The following is a 15,673-nucleotide window of genomic DNA, read 5'->3' on the forward strand; positions in this document are numbered from 1 at the left end:
ATGTGAGATGTGGGGGGGGGGGGGGGGTAGAGTTGTAGGGTTGGGGGTAGTACCACTATCTAATCAAGTCAATTTAGTGCTACTGTGATTACGTAAGAATGGTGAATAACTTCCAAATGAACACTGCCTCATGGCTGCTTATTAATTCCAAACTCCATATAATATTAATTAGTAGAATTATATTATTGCTAAGATCTTAAATAAAGTATTAATCATTTAGGACTTAGGTAATCTCAGTATTTATTCAAATCAATATTTCTAAACAAGTCAAACTAATTGCTTAGTCTCGCTCTTGTGCAACAAAAATAAGATTGAACAATAATGGTAGTGTCAAAGACACATAACACATTTTGTTGATGTTATTTTCGAAAGAATCTTTAAAGATGATGAGGAAAAATAGTTGTTGGGATACTTAAGTAAGTTATAGTTTACTTCAAACCCTACTATAAAATTGTGGAGTATTAAATAAGGATTAGATATCATAAATCAAATAGATTATAAATATATCGAAGTGGAAATAGATTTCTTAAACGTTACGTTGTTGAGCTTATCAATTAAAAGGATGTAAAATATCATTTGTTTAGACCTATTATTGAAGATTGTTCGATATTTGTTGAAGGTCAACGATGCCAAGATTCAACATGTCTATAAGGAGACAATCCAATGTACCAATTTTCTAACAAATGAAGGATGCAATCACAAAGAGGCCTTCATACTCTGCAGTAAATAAGAATATGGAGTTGTTTATGAATGTTTTTGTAATTTTATTTAATTTGCTTTTTTAGTGTACCAGAAATATTAGGCGGTTTACTTTTCATATGTTCTATTTTTAGTGGAAAGACTAACTTGGTAAATGTTCCTAGCAGAACATGGCAAGATATCTTGTGAAATTAGATACATTCGTGCAAACTAATTCAAATATTATAAATATTGAGACAAATATATGTAATACACATTAACTGGACATTGAGGGGTTATTTGGTAGTTGTTATAGTTATGTAGATATTGATAATGTAGCGATTAGTTATAACTTATGAGTGAATTTATAACTATTCATATATTAGTTATACATATATTAGTAATTTCATTTCAATCCTACATTAAATAATACTTAGACTCCATCATAATTTATATACGTATTAGCTATGCGAATTTTTAAAATATCTACCAAGTGTGATATTAATTTTATTATGAAAAACTTATTTATTAAATCATACAAATTTTACAAAAATTAATATATGAACAACTTATCTTTCTTACATTTAGCAACCAAACGACTAGTTATTAAGGAGTGTACTGTGGATGTGTTCCTAAACCTTCCCTTGCATAGAATATAGTTACCAACAATCATTTGTGACCTTAAATAAACCTAATATTAGACAAGGGACCCATTGGGCCAACTCTAAAAAGTAAGGATTAGACCCACAAGTCACATCTATTGATAGACTCCCACCATCTACTTCCCTTCCTTACTAGGGAGTATGATTAAACTATTGTTGCCCCATCAACTCCCAAACACAGTTCCTTTCTCTCTTACATCTAAAGGCCCCACTCCACATGCCTAGTCTAATCTAATCTTTCCCTTGTAAAAATTTTAAACTTATGGAGTATTTTTTTATAAAGTTTATTTATGAAAGTGGTAAAGTAAAAGTAATACTCCTATTAGACAATTATTCTCACTGAATTGTACTTGTACAGAAATGGAAACATACAAATATTGTCAAATCCAGACCAAGGAAATTTGAGGAAAAGTGAGAAATGTAGGTAATATTAATCAACAAAGTAATTATCTTGGGACCACTAAATTGATTAAAAAGTGAAATTAGAATAAAATGGGATCTAAGAATGACTAATTAATATAAGAATTAGTTAAGAAAAAAGGAGCTTACTGTCATCTCGTGAACCCCTACAAATGTGATGTAAATTGCTAGACGTGAGTTTATTCTTATAAAAATCGTGTGCCACTGATAAATTTTGGTTCTATTTTTAAAAAAAATTAACAATACCAACATATTCAATATAGACCGATAAATAAGAATAAGTGTGGTCTCTATTCAACCTTTACTTATTTTGTAAAGGTAAAAAAAGTGAAAATTGATGTTAGAAATAATATCTCATCAAAATGAAATAGAGAAATTATACAATTTATCTTTAAGAATTTACGTTCTACTTCACAAGAAAAATAATGTAAAGCGGATAAATATATAACTTACATAATAGAAAATGAAACCCTAAGGGAAGCATAACCATTTTATACTGGATTATTTAACCATTGAAATAAGTGGATCGTAAATCTGATATAATGAATGAGACTGCTCTTTTCTTAATCGAATATTGAGCGGAGAAAAAAATGTGGGGGTGCATGGTGACTGACAGAAGGATTTGGGGTGGGGGTTGGGGTGGGGTGGATTAATGATGGCTGAAGGCATTCTGGTAAGTACAGAAGCATGGGGAAACAGCTCCCGCGCTGTTTTCGCGCGCCATGATCCACATCAGGGACCCTCTATTTTTTTCTCTGTCTTGAAAAGACATTTCTACTTTATTTTTACTGTCTTTTTGTCCGTCTCAAGTAGAATCATACTATGTTTTTGTATTTATTAACTAGTATTTTTCATTTATATAGCAGAAAATATTTTCTTTTTAGTATTTTCTTTTAAGATAAATAAATAATAATGACGTATTTTCAATTCAGAAATAGTTCATATTACATTCCTCACTTTACTCTTGAAAAAAATAAAGAGAAAAAGAACAAATTTATTCCCGAACTATCGTAAATGATATGCAAATACCTTATGTCATATTTTTAAGACATTGGTGCCCCTATCGTCCAAAAACTAGAGCATAGATACCCTTTATACTAGCAGGCATACATGTGTCATAATCTTATCCACCGATCCGACATTTATTAAATATCGAATCGACGAATAAGATTGCGCCACGTGTCCTTATTTAGTTTTCTATTAGAGTGAAGGACATATATGCTCTAGTTTTTATGCAGCAGGAGCACCAATGTTCCTAAAGTATAATGGAGGATATCTGCATACCATTTGCGATAGCTCGGATATATTTGTCCTTTTTCTAAATTGTGTAATCAACAAATATTAAAATAGTCTTCACTTCCCTTTTTTGCAACTTCTCTGCTCTACATCATTTCGTTTGTTATGGTCATTAATCTGCTGTCTATCGATAAATTGTCTGTATTTGTGTTCACGGACGAAATCAGATTAAAAATTATCAAATATTGAATTTGATTCTAAGTCATGAGTACAAGTTTGAACGAAATTTAATAATGAAATCCAATTATGTGACTCTTAAGTTAAAAGAAGAAATCAAATTATAATCTAAAAATAGAACAGGCAGAAAAGGAATTAATTTTTGATAGCTTCTTATAAGGGAATCAAGGAAAAAGCTATCAGGTGGTTACACTGTCTAATCTAATTTATCAATAAAATTAAACCTTAATATACTAGTTCAATTGCTTATCCAATAATAATAAAATGGATTTCCAATATGTTCAGTGTAATTTTATAAAGAAAGCTTGATGACATTAATATGTACATATATTTTATCGTATTTTATGAAAATAGAGAGGTTATTTCTGAAGACATCAACGCGTGTTTTGAGCCAAATAGAGAGATTTTCACAAATACGAAGTACTTCTTATGAGCCAAATAGGATTATTCTTAAAGACATTGATTAGATAGGTTGTTTTATAATGTCGTGCTATTTTAGGTGTAAAAATATAGTTTGATAAAAAAAGTGAAAGGATCATTATTACTTTCTTAATCTTTAATTAACTAAAGTGTTTATGTATTTTAATATTTTCCATAAAGGTTGCAAAGCGAGGAGAAAGGTAGCATTGTCCTTTGTCATCAATTTATAATTACATGCAGATTTATTTTGTTTAGTGAGCCTACGTTACCTAAAAGTGAAAATTATTTATATCTTTTTTATGGTTAAAAGGTAAAGATTTTTAACATGATTGAGTCAACATAATTAAATACCTTTTAATTAGGTGGTTCACAAGTAAGATTATGATTTTCAAGTCTTAAATAATTGTCATTTGGAAAGTAGCAATAACATAATGGTGGATTATGACATGGAAAGAGATGCTTATTATAGATTTATAAGATAAGATTACCATAATTAAAAGAATTACACTTCTAATTATTTTTATTGAAGTCTAAGTACTATGGTTGAGAAACTCTAATTAGAGTATTTAGAATCAAATAATGTTGTAGCAACAGTACTAGAAAAGGAATAATTATGATGATAATTGAAACCCCATCCAATTTGCTTAGAAAAAAGTATAATTAAGTGAACCACACTAATCCACGACACGTTGCATATAGTACAAACTGATACATGAATCCTAATGTACGAATCACATATTAATTATCTTCTCGGATTCTGATTTATTTTATTTGATTAATGTTAAATGAACCTATCATTATCAAACAAATATATTAGGATATTGCTAGCTGATTTTTCTAATCTTTTATTTAACATCATAGGGTTAGTCAAACAGTAAATAAATGGTCCCCCAATGGAAAGTTTTTTGTACTATTGTTGATAGGGGATTAATTAATAATTGTAATAGTAATCTTGCAGTTCACATTGTCATTAATTAATCAACATGTACGGGTTAAACCTTACTTGACTTCAAAATAATTAGACGTGATAATGATTGGAGTTAAGTAGATTTAGCTGGCTTATTTCTAGATTTAAAAAAATCAAGCATATATATATATATAGACTTTGTGAATTAATGTAATAAACTCTTTCTGTTTCACGACGACCAACAACTAAGAATGAATAACTTAAAGATGTTCATCTGCACACTTACTTTATCGAAACAATTTTATTCATTTCAACTACAATATACATTGTGGTAAAATTATTTTTTAGCAGTAAATATGCATATTAACAAAGATTATATAATAAATTTTTAATAATATTTTGGTAATAAAGAAAAAAGAGTTTAGAGAAAAAGTTGATAAATGAAGTAGGGAACTATTTGGGGGGAGGGGGGGCCAAAAAAGGTAATGCGAAAAGAGGTCCCTTTCTGGTTTGTAGCGCGAGAATTACGGGGGAATCGAAGTCAGAACCAAATAGTATTATTACACCAAACACTCCCCAAAAGATACAAAATCTTTACTCAGTTTTTGTTCTCTCTTTAGTCATTCATTCATATATCATAAAATAAAAATAATAATAATAATAATGGCCAATATCTCAACACTCACTTCAACTATGTCTTTCCATTAAATCATTAAAAAATCAATCTGATTGATTGTTTACAATATCACTGCTTTTTCGTTCTGAAATACTTTGTCATGTTTTTTTATTTGTTGAATTAAGAAAAGTTTGATTAAATTATTCTAATTCATTGTTCGTATCAATTTAAAAGTACTTTTTCATGATTATGCAGTTCACAATTAATTATTTATTAAAAAAAAAATAGTGACGAAAGCAAATTTCATTGTCAAAAATTACACAGTATAAATAAATTTTCATTTTTTAATAATGTATTATGAATTCTCTTTATTATTTTCTTATGTATCAGTATTCTCAAGAGTAAGAGTTGAAATAATAAATTCGAAATGTAGAGCTAATTAAATGTGTCTTTAATTTGTGGAGCTATATTTATGAAAAGTCAGTTTAGTTACCCCACAGGGCACAGCCAACAAGGGGAAAACCTAATCAATCCAGCGTTTATATGTCATTCTTGTCTCTCTTTCCCAACCTTTTTGCATCCCCTCTCTCTCTCTCTCTATATATATATATATATATATATTCTTGTATTAACATATAACTACAATAAAACTTGTAAAATCACTAAGATGATATCATATCAAAAGGGGGAGAAAAATATTAAAACTTTGTAAACAAGAAAATTTTTATTGTGGTTGAGGCACAACCAATAATAGTTGTGTGAGGGCACCCTTTCCTTTTGACAAGTGTTTTTATCGGCCTTTTCTTGTTGTCACACACTCTCTCTTTCACTTCCATTTTCTCAAAATTAGTCTTTTCTTTATCTGCATTTTTTTTCCTTTGCAAAACCCTTTTTCTATTTTATCTTTGCACCCTTTTTTAATCAATGTTTTTATAGTTTTTTTTAAGTTCCTACCTCTTAGTGCAAAAAAATATATTCATACTACTATTATTTTATGCTTTCACAAATTCATTTGATTGACTCTTTTTTTCTATTAATTCTTGTAACACACAAGATAAAAAATGAATTTATAAAAGTTTCGTTTCACATTTTGAAACGCTTAACATAAAGAAAATTTAAAAAGAAAATCTTGAACAAGAAACACAAAAAATGAATATTAGCAATAATTATTGAATACATACCACGGAAGTAGAGAATTTTACAATTATGAAAAAGAAAAGATAATTGAGTGGTTGATATCATTAATACATTATTATTAATATAAAGCATTCAAATACATTAAGTGGTTATAGAATAAACAAAAATAAAATATATTTGATAATTAAGAATTGGGTGGTTAAAATTGAAAATCTCAAAAAATAAATTAATGACTAAAATTTAAATAATTAAAATTAAATTGTGGATTTAAATGTAATAAATAATACCGATTGAATTTTAGTAGCTCAATTGGTTGATTATATGAATTTTTACTTTTTTGTGAGAGTTCAATTTATTTATTTTAGTTTAACTATCTTCAATATCTTCGAATTTATTTTTAAAAAATTAATTTAATTTCATCTAACATATTACTTTAATTTCCTTCAAATAAATGATATATGTATATATATATACATATATTCGTGGGTGAGTTCCAAAGTTTCTTTCTATTAAAATAAAATTACACTAAGAGTTGACAAGCAAAAAAAGAAAATGCAAGTAAGAAAGAAAAAAGTAAAAGAAAAGATTAAAATTGAAAGAGAAAAAGTAAGGAAATGAAACAAGTACAATATGGGCCCCATAATATACAAAGTAAAAATTAGGCAAATGACATAGTATAAGAAAGAAATTACTTCCTTTCCCTACTCTTTCATTAATTACCAAAAATCCCTTTTTTAGTGTTTTTCGGATACATAATATAGCAGTGTGAATACTTAATATAGCAGCGCGGATACTTTAATTAATAACGGGCGGATACTTAAATTATTAAGTTGTTAGCAACACGGATACTTAATTAACGAACGGATGCATAATATAGCAGCGCGGATACTTTAATTAATAACGGGCGGATACTTAAATTATTAAGTTGTTAGCAACACGGATACTTAATTAACGAACGGATGCATAATATAGCAGCGCGGATACTTTAATTAATAACGGGCGGATACTTAAATTATTAAGTTGTTAGCAACACGGATACTTAATTAACGAACGGATGCATAATATAGCAGCGCGGATACTTTAATTAATAACGGGCGGATACTTAAATTATTAAGTTGTTAGCAACACGGATACTTAATTAACGAACGGATGCATAATATAGCAGCGCGGATACTTTAATTAATAACAGGCGGATACTTAAACTAATAAAGTATCCGGTTAAGTTGTTGGGGGAAAATAAGGGATTTTTGTATTTTAGTAAAAGATTAGGGAAATATTGAGAATAGGTAAAGAAGTGTTGTGTATTTAAGTAATTTTTCCATATACAAATGGCAGCCCAAAAAGGCCTCACACAACTGACACTATGTGTGCCTCGCACAGAATAAAAAAAAATTGTAAACAAGTTGTAATTCAGATTGAGAGAGAAGATACCATTGTTATCTTTTGTATTTAGATTAGCAAATTAGAAATAATAAAATATGAAAAGAAAAAAGAAAAGAACTATCCGAGTCCACAGAATTCACTGTGTGTCCTTAAGAAATTTAATCCCCTCAAGTACGCAAGGTTGTAAATTAATTCCTCTCAAGATGAAACAGATTAACCATTAAAGAAGTAGTTGTACCTCAAACTTCGATAATTTCAACGAACTCAAAAGGACAACAACAAGATCACACACACAGACACGATCAATCGATTTTGTTTTGTTAGAAATATGTGCAAAAGAAGGGAAGAATTCAATACAAAAAAAATAAGAGAAACTCTCTCTATTTATAGCTAAGAAATGATAAAGGTCACAACTTTTTTTTGGTAAAAAGACAACCTCTCGGAAAGGTCACAATCCTTTGGAAAAAGGCACAACCTTTCAAATGGTCACAATTCTTTAGAAAAGACATAACATTTCATAGAGGTTGTTGAGGAAGTCGGAGAACATATAAAATAATTTTGATGATTGATAAAGTGAACATGGTTCACTATTTGTTGTCGTATGTGTACTCTATCAGGTGAACCAGGTTCTCAGACGTGACTACAGTCAACCTGTACAAATATGAGAGATTGCGGCAAAGAAGAAAAAGTGCAAAAATAAAGGGGCAAAAAAATAAATAAAGAAAGAGTTGAAACACAGGAGCAAAGAAGGAAAGAAATAAAGAAGGAAAAAACAAATAAGGAAAGAAATAAAGAAGGAGGGAAATAAAGAAGTAGCAATTCAAGTCAAATAAGGAAATAAGTAAATATAGACAAGAAGGGAAATGATTTGTTATTCCTTTCCTTGTAGAAGTTGATGAAGGCAAATCAAACTCTATAAAAGGTTCAAGCCGAAGAAGGAAAATAGTCGTCTTTGCATAAACACAAATCGAGAGAATTTTTCAGCAAAGCCAGAACGATACATATTGTATATTCACGAAATTCATCATGTTGAGAGCAATAGTCATTGGAGCAAAATCGCAAGGCTTCATCACAGCAACACGAGGACCAGGTTCACGCTTCATCACAACAATACGAGGATCAGGTTCACGAGTTGTGTTCGAGTCTGAACTATTGATTGTTGAAGTCTGATCAATTAAAGTCTAGGGTTGTTAGTGTTTGTTGATTTGTTCTAGGTTTATTATTGAGTTGTAATAATTCCTAGATTGTGTAACAAGAAGTGGGTTTGACTTCTTGGAGAGCATAGTCTTAAGAGAATTGTAACAAGAAGTGGATTTGACTTCTTGAAAAGTAGAGTCTTGAGAGAATTGTAACAAGAAGTGGGTTTGACTTCTTGAAAAGTAGAATTGTAACAAGAAGCGAGTTTAACTTCTTGGAGAGTTGAGTCTTCAATTCTAGTTAATCGTTGGAGAATTAAAGGTACTAGAGTTAGTTCTGTTTGAGTTGTAATCCTGAAAAGGAAGTGAATCTTGAAGTGAATAAGATTGTGGTGTGGTTTTTACCTTCCTTGAGGTAGGAAGGTTTCCACGATAAAATCTTTGTTTTATTGTGTTGTGTTTTGTTTGTCTCGACAAAAGTACAAGAACATGGTTCTTGTATAGGGGTAAGGTTTCTTCAAAGGTCACAACACTTCGGCAAAGTCACAACCCTTCATTTCCTATTCACACCTTTAAAACCAACAATCATTTCATAATTTTGTCTAGGAAAAGTGAACACAACTTCTCACTTTTCTAGTAGTGATTTCAGTTTAACATATTACTCCTTTTAACAGGTTTCACATGACACAATTTCTTGGTGTAATATACCATAAATATAATAAATTACAGCTGAAAATAAAATAACAAAAATGAATAAACAAATTAAATCTTTAAGCTGAGGTGTGGAGATCTCGTTCTCTTTAAGGAGATTCAAGCCCACTGTGACATAACCTACATCGATCCAACAATATTACTCTTGAATTGTCCCCTCCAGGATACAACAACCCAACAACATCGTATAACTCAAGCAACTCCGGATTAGTTAAAGAGTGCAAAGCTCCACAGCAAAAAAACCTTCTTCAACATATGATTACTCTCTTATATATAGTTGAAGACTTAGAATTGCTTTCTTTGTCTCAACTCTTATTCCCACTACTACACACTAAAATATTGTATTTCACACTTCTCATTTTTCTTAGGACCCTTCACAAAGGAAGAAACACTATTATTTATAGGTGAAGAAGTCTTCCATATAATCAATGAGTAGAATGAGGGGTAGCAATGTGGGTAGATAAATGTGATAGATGTTACGTAAGTTACAAGATATTAATGGTCATATGAGTGACAAAAAACTAATGACCATGAGAGTTACAAGAATTAATGGTCATACAAGTTACAAGAACCAATAGTCATCTTCTACCACAATTTATACTTATTGACATATGCACTTAATATTTTATTTTAATAATAAAATACATATACACCAACACAATTCAATTTAATGTGGATACTAATAGGAATAATTACTTGAACTTGTAATTTCGATCTACATATTACTCTTTATAGTGATACTTTGAACAGATTACATTACACATATATATACACTATCTAAAAACACTAGTCATCATTTCCCACACTCACATTGGACAATCGGGCTCTAATATGAATATCGGACATCGAATGAAAATAAAATAAAGAAAAGATATAGTATTCATGTAATTTTCATTTACAATGAGATATTATATGACGTTAATATGTGTATTTTGCTACAGTTTGAATCAAAACGCTGTTACGTTTTAAAATATTGTAAAAATCTAGCAATTGTTTCTATAAAAATGAACACTAATAACGCTGTTTATGAAATTTTTTCTAGTGAATATTGTGTGAAAATAAAAAATGCAATATATAGAAGAGAAGAGGTCAGTTGGAGCAGTGAGTCAAGGGAAGTAGTGTTGAATAACTAAAGTCTGACTCCATGTTAAGCTAATGCATGTGCTCTTCTGCACAATTTTGTGCTATCACTAACAGTACTCTCTGCTAACATCCCACCAGAGTTTTTTTCCTTTTTATATTCTGTATTCGTATTGAAATCCAATTAAATTTAGCTTCACGTCGAAAAGTTTCATATTGAGGTTAAAATATTTTCTCACAAAGGCGATTTTGTACCTAGAGGAATTCAAATCTGAAAATTTTAAGAAAAGATGAAAGAGTACTTATCAGGTCTACCAAAATCGTTGTTGTCAAATTTTAGAGACTTACTATGCAACATTAAATTAAAAGAGGAAAAAAAAAAACAGAGAGATGTGGCACTTGTCACTTTCTTTGTTCTACTGTTTATCGTTGAATTTTCGTACAAATTAATCCCTCTCTAGCTATTTAGCTACTTCTACCATTCTTTCTGTTCATTTAATTCATAGCTGATCAGATGAGTTGAATTAACTCAGAGTTAAGTCAAGGTACGTAATTGATTATGCATTCAAAAGATATATTTTTATTAATAATATATTTTCTAGATAACAACTCAAATTATACTGTGTTGTTATAGTAGATTGTATATGTTGGTGTAATATATCATATATATAAAATATTACGGTTGAAAATAAAATGACAAAAAATGAATAAACAAATATTAAGGTTAAAACACAGATATTTCGCTCTCTTTAAGGAGATTCAAGTCCACTACGACATAATCTACACCGATCCAGCATTATCACTCTTGACTTGTCCCCTTCAGCATACAACAGTCAAACAACGTCGTACAACTCCATATTAGTTGAAGAGTCCAAAGCTCCACAAAAGAACGTCTTCCTTCAACATATAATTACTCTCTTTGTGTAAAGTCAATATAGTTGAACACTTAGAATATTATTCTTTGTATCAACTCTCTCTTACACTACTATACAGTAAATATTATTTCACACTTCTAATCTTTTTCTGGCTAACACTCTATCTCATCTTTCTTGGGATCTTTCACAAAGGAAGAAACACTAATGTTTATAGGTGAAGAAGTCTTCCATACAGTAGCGTACGCATAATTTTTTGTAAGTGGTGTCGATATTTAAAAATAAATAAATAATAAATAATTGATATAAAAATACTAAATTAATAAAAATTATTTAAAATGTACTAATAAAACATAAATCAAGTAAACTATTACAACTCTCCTCGACGAGTTTTCATATTTTGAAATGTATTCATAATAGCCTCATTGGGGATAGTACTAAATATTTCTTTCTCTATATAAGGCACCAAACAACCACTCAAAAGTTCATCATCCATTTGACTTCGTAAATCAGTCTTAATCAACTTCATCGCCGAGAAAACTCTTTCAACTGTAGCAGTAGCCACCGGCAAAAGTAAAGCAAATTTAACTAGTTGAAACACAAGATGATAAGTTCTGTGCTTCTTCGTCTCTACGAGTATCTTGGAAAAATTAGAAAGTCCCTTAAGACCGAAGAACCTTTTATCATGATCTCTAACATCAACAATGTAATTTTCAAGCTGAAAGCGAAGATCAACTATAGAGTATTTATCAAAATCATCAGGGTATAACTCAACCAATCTCAATATTTTTTCCATATCAAAGTTAGAAAAAGAATCAACTGGATTCAAGCAAGCAATTCCCAGAAGCAAATCAGTTGTCACCTCATCAAAGCGATTATTGAGTTCTTGACATTGCCAATCAATAATCTTATAAAATACTTCAGCTCGATAGTGATGCAAAATAGTATACTCAGCAATTCTACGACGTGATCTTCCACGGATAACATAAAACTCATCAAATCTAGGTATCAAAATATCATATTTGATACAAAACTTAGATACCTCATTCAGAAGTGAATCCTAACCTTCATCCCGTAGTTGTTGCAATCAATTCTTTGCTACTCCAACGAGTGACATGGCATTTGCAATGTCTTGCTCTTTCTTTTGAAAAACAACATTTAGATCATTTGTAATTGCTAAAACAACGCGCAAGAAATGCAACATGAAGACAATATAATATCAAATGTTAAACATGCTGTAAGATATCCTTTTCCCCTACATTTCTCTTCAAAACGAGCATTAACAACAATAGCATCAAGTACATAAATGATAGGACCAAACATGAGGATAAAATTGTTAAAAGATTTGTAATGAGATTCCCATCTAGTATCACCTGCTCAAGAAAGACCTAATTCTTGATTCAAGCCCTTACCAGTTTTAAGTTCATCTTTACGTAATGCCTTTTCAATTTATTTTGCTTGAGCTTCGCGAAGTTCATCTCTACGCTTGAAAGAAACTCCCTCCATATTTAGAATATCAGAAACCAATAACAAAAGTTATTGCACTTCATCACATCTTCTAGAAACTGCAACAAGAGTTAATTGAAGTTGATGAACAAAACAATGAATAGAATGAGCACCTTTACTTTCTTGTTGCATCAATTTTTTTAGCCCATTTATATCACCTTGCATATTACTTGCTCCATTATAACATTGTCCACATATATAAGATTGACTTAAAGAATGTTGAGCAAGTAAACCAATAATTCCATTCTTTAAAGACAAAGCAGTAGTATCACGAATATGAACAATACCAAGAAATCGTTCCATCACACTTCCCCTTCTATCAACATATTGTAAGACAATAGCCATTTGCTCCTTACATGAAATATTACGAGATTCATCAACTAAGATGGAAAAATGATCATCATTTAAATCCTCAATTATGCACTTAATTGTTTCAATCTTACATGCATTGATAATATCTTTTTGAATACGTGGAGAAGTTAGTTGATTATTCTTTGGAGATTTTTTAAATGCATTGTCAAAATTATCACATAGATTTGCATATCAAGTAAGGCGCTCAATATAATTACCTCTATTAGAAGAGGGTACATCTTCACGATGTCCCCGAAATGACAATCCTTGCTTCAAAAGATATCTTATCACATTAATTGCAGCTTCCAAACGAGTACGATATTCTAAATTTTGATGATCATATTGTTTAGCAAATGCACTTTGAATGGATTATTTTTGTCTCAATAAATCTTCACAATTTCGTCTTGATTGATTATGAACATTGTTTGGCTTACCAATATGCTCATCAAGGTTGCGCTTCTTATTTCAACTTGTAAACCCTATGGTTGAAAATACACTGCCTCCTCCTTGATTAATGCTTTCATCTTGAAACAAATAACAATAGAGACAAAATGCTGCATCTTTTGTTACACTATACTCCAACCAATCATACTCACGAAACCATTCAGCATTAAAACGACGTAAGTCACCATAAAAATTCGACTGAGGAAATTGATGATATTTTGGTTGAAAATGACCATTTTGAAGATACATTCTTGTTATTGCATCACGCTCATTCGGATGATACTTTCGAATTGGTAACCTTTCTCTGGGATCAAATTTTAACGAAGTTAAATCAACTTTTTCAATTTGTCGATCTTGTTCCAACTCATTACCGTTTTCTTCTTCTAAGTTAAAAGAATTTTGAGGTGTTGAACTTGATTTTGAAAGATTGCGGGATACTTTAGAATAATATCTTTACATTGAATTGGTTTGAATTACAAATTTAAATAAATTAGATAACTCTAAGCAATTTCAAGAAATTAAATCTATAAAACTTGATATTTCAAGAAATTTCAATTAAAACTAAAAAATGGGAGATAAAAAGAAAAGATAACTTACAATTAAAGAAAAAACGATAGTAGCATCAAGCTATCAACGCAGACTGCAACAACACTTGAAGGTTTCTTTTCGACTTAGGTTTTACTTTATAACTTATTATTGTATCCAATTCTGATTTGAATAGGTAATAAAAATTTTATAGTAGGTTAAATGTAGTATTATAGTTCAACTGGGTTGTTTTAGCCTAATTTGAGTAGGAATAGGGAGGTTGGAGGTTCAAATCCTTCTTAAACTTTTCTCTTTTTCTCTGAAAAAACGCTCAAAAATTAAAGCAAGAAACACACCTACTGAGATTCGAACTTAGGTGCGCTGAGAGACATAACTGCTTCATTTGCGTCGTGAACCACACGAGCCATGACACTTCCTTGTTCAAGGAGTGTCATTTATAATATTTATACTTCTGTTTTTATTTTTTCAGATTTATATATATATATATATATAAATACTAAACAATTTCAACGAAGCCGTGTCGGTTGACTCTAAGGTGGGTCCGCCCCTGCTTCCACATAATCAATGGGTAGAATAAAGGGTAGTAATGTAGGTAGATGAATGTAATAGATGTTACATAAGTTACAAAACACTAATAGTTATATGAGTTACAAGAAACTAATGACCATGACAGTTACAAAAATTAATGGTCAAATAAGTTACAAGAACCAATAGTGGTCTTCTACCACAATATTTATACCCACTAACATATGCTTTAATATTTTATTTTAATAATAAAATGCATATACAACAACATTCCCCACTCATTTTAATATTAAAATTAAGAGAGTACACTAATATTTAGTTGAAGATAGATTATCATGCATAATAAATGTGTGCTCTGCATTGAACCTTCACTTAGTAAAACAATAATCTTTACTCCAGAGTCAGTAGTGGTCTCAGACTTGAACTATGACTGCTTAAGGGAAATAAAGAATCATTGCCTACACACAATAATGAAGGTGTTGACATAAGCTTTAATAGCCAGCACATTACGGCCTTGTGTTATCCGATTTCATGAGTGTTTTTGATAATAAGCCAATTCTCATAGATGTAAGTGTAAGTGCTACTTTCACACTCACATAGATGAAATCTGTCAAGGGTGCTTCTATAATTTGACACCCTTTATCATACGAAATACATACTTTCATTAAGAGTTCAAAGACTCAACCTCCACAAATCATTATAGGATAAATGCACTTACATCATAGGAATCGAATAAAATTAATAATAATGCATTTCACAACAAGTCATCATATGATTTGTTCTTCCCATTGAACTTGGTTATAAGA

General features: G+C 30.2%; 1 protein-coding gene across 1 annotated transcript; it reads right to left on the reverse strand.

Moving 5' to 3' along the window:
* Positions 1-11,865: 11,865 nt before the first annotated feature.
* Positions 11,866-13,346, reverse strand: LOC107062449 (uncharacterized). The gene is made up of 3 exons (XM_015313103.1): positions 13,160-13,346; positions 12,611-12,671; positions 11,866-12,496 (listed from the first exon to the last, which is right to left on the reverse strand). The coding sequence occupies exons 1-3, from the start codon at positions 13,344-13,346 to the stop codon at positions 11,866-11,868; spliced, it is 879 nt and encodes a 292-aa protein (XP_015168589.1).
* Between the last annotated feature and the right edge of the window lie 2,327 nt (positions 13,347-15,673).

Source organism: Solanum tuberosum, unplaced genomic scaffold (assembly GCF_000226075.1).
Source record: "Solanum tuberosum cultivar DM 1-3 516 R44 unplaced genomic scaffold, SolTub_3.0 scf00226, whole genome shotgun sequence".
In the NCBI taxonomy this organism is placed as follows: Eukaryota; Viridiplantae; Streptophyta; class Magnoliopsida; order Solanales; family Solanaceae; genus Solanum; species Solanum tuberosum.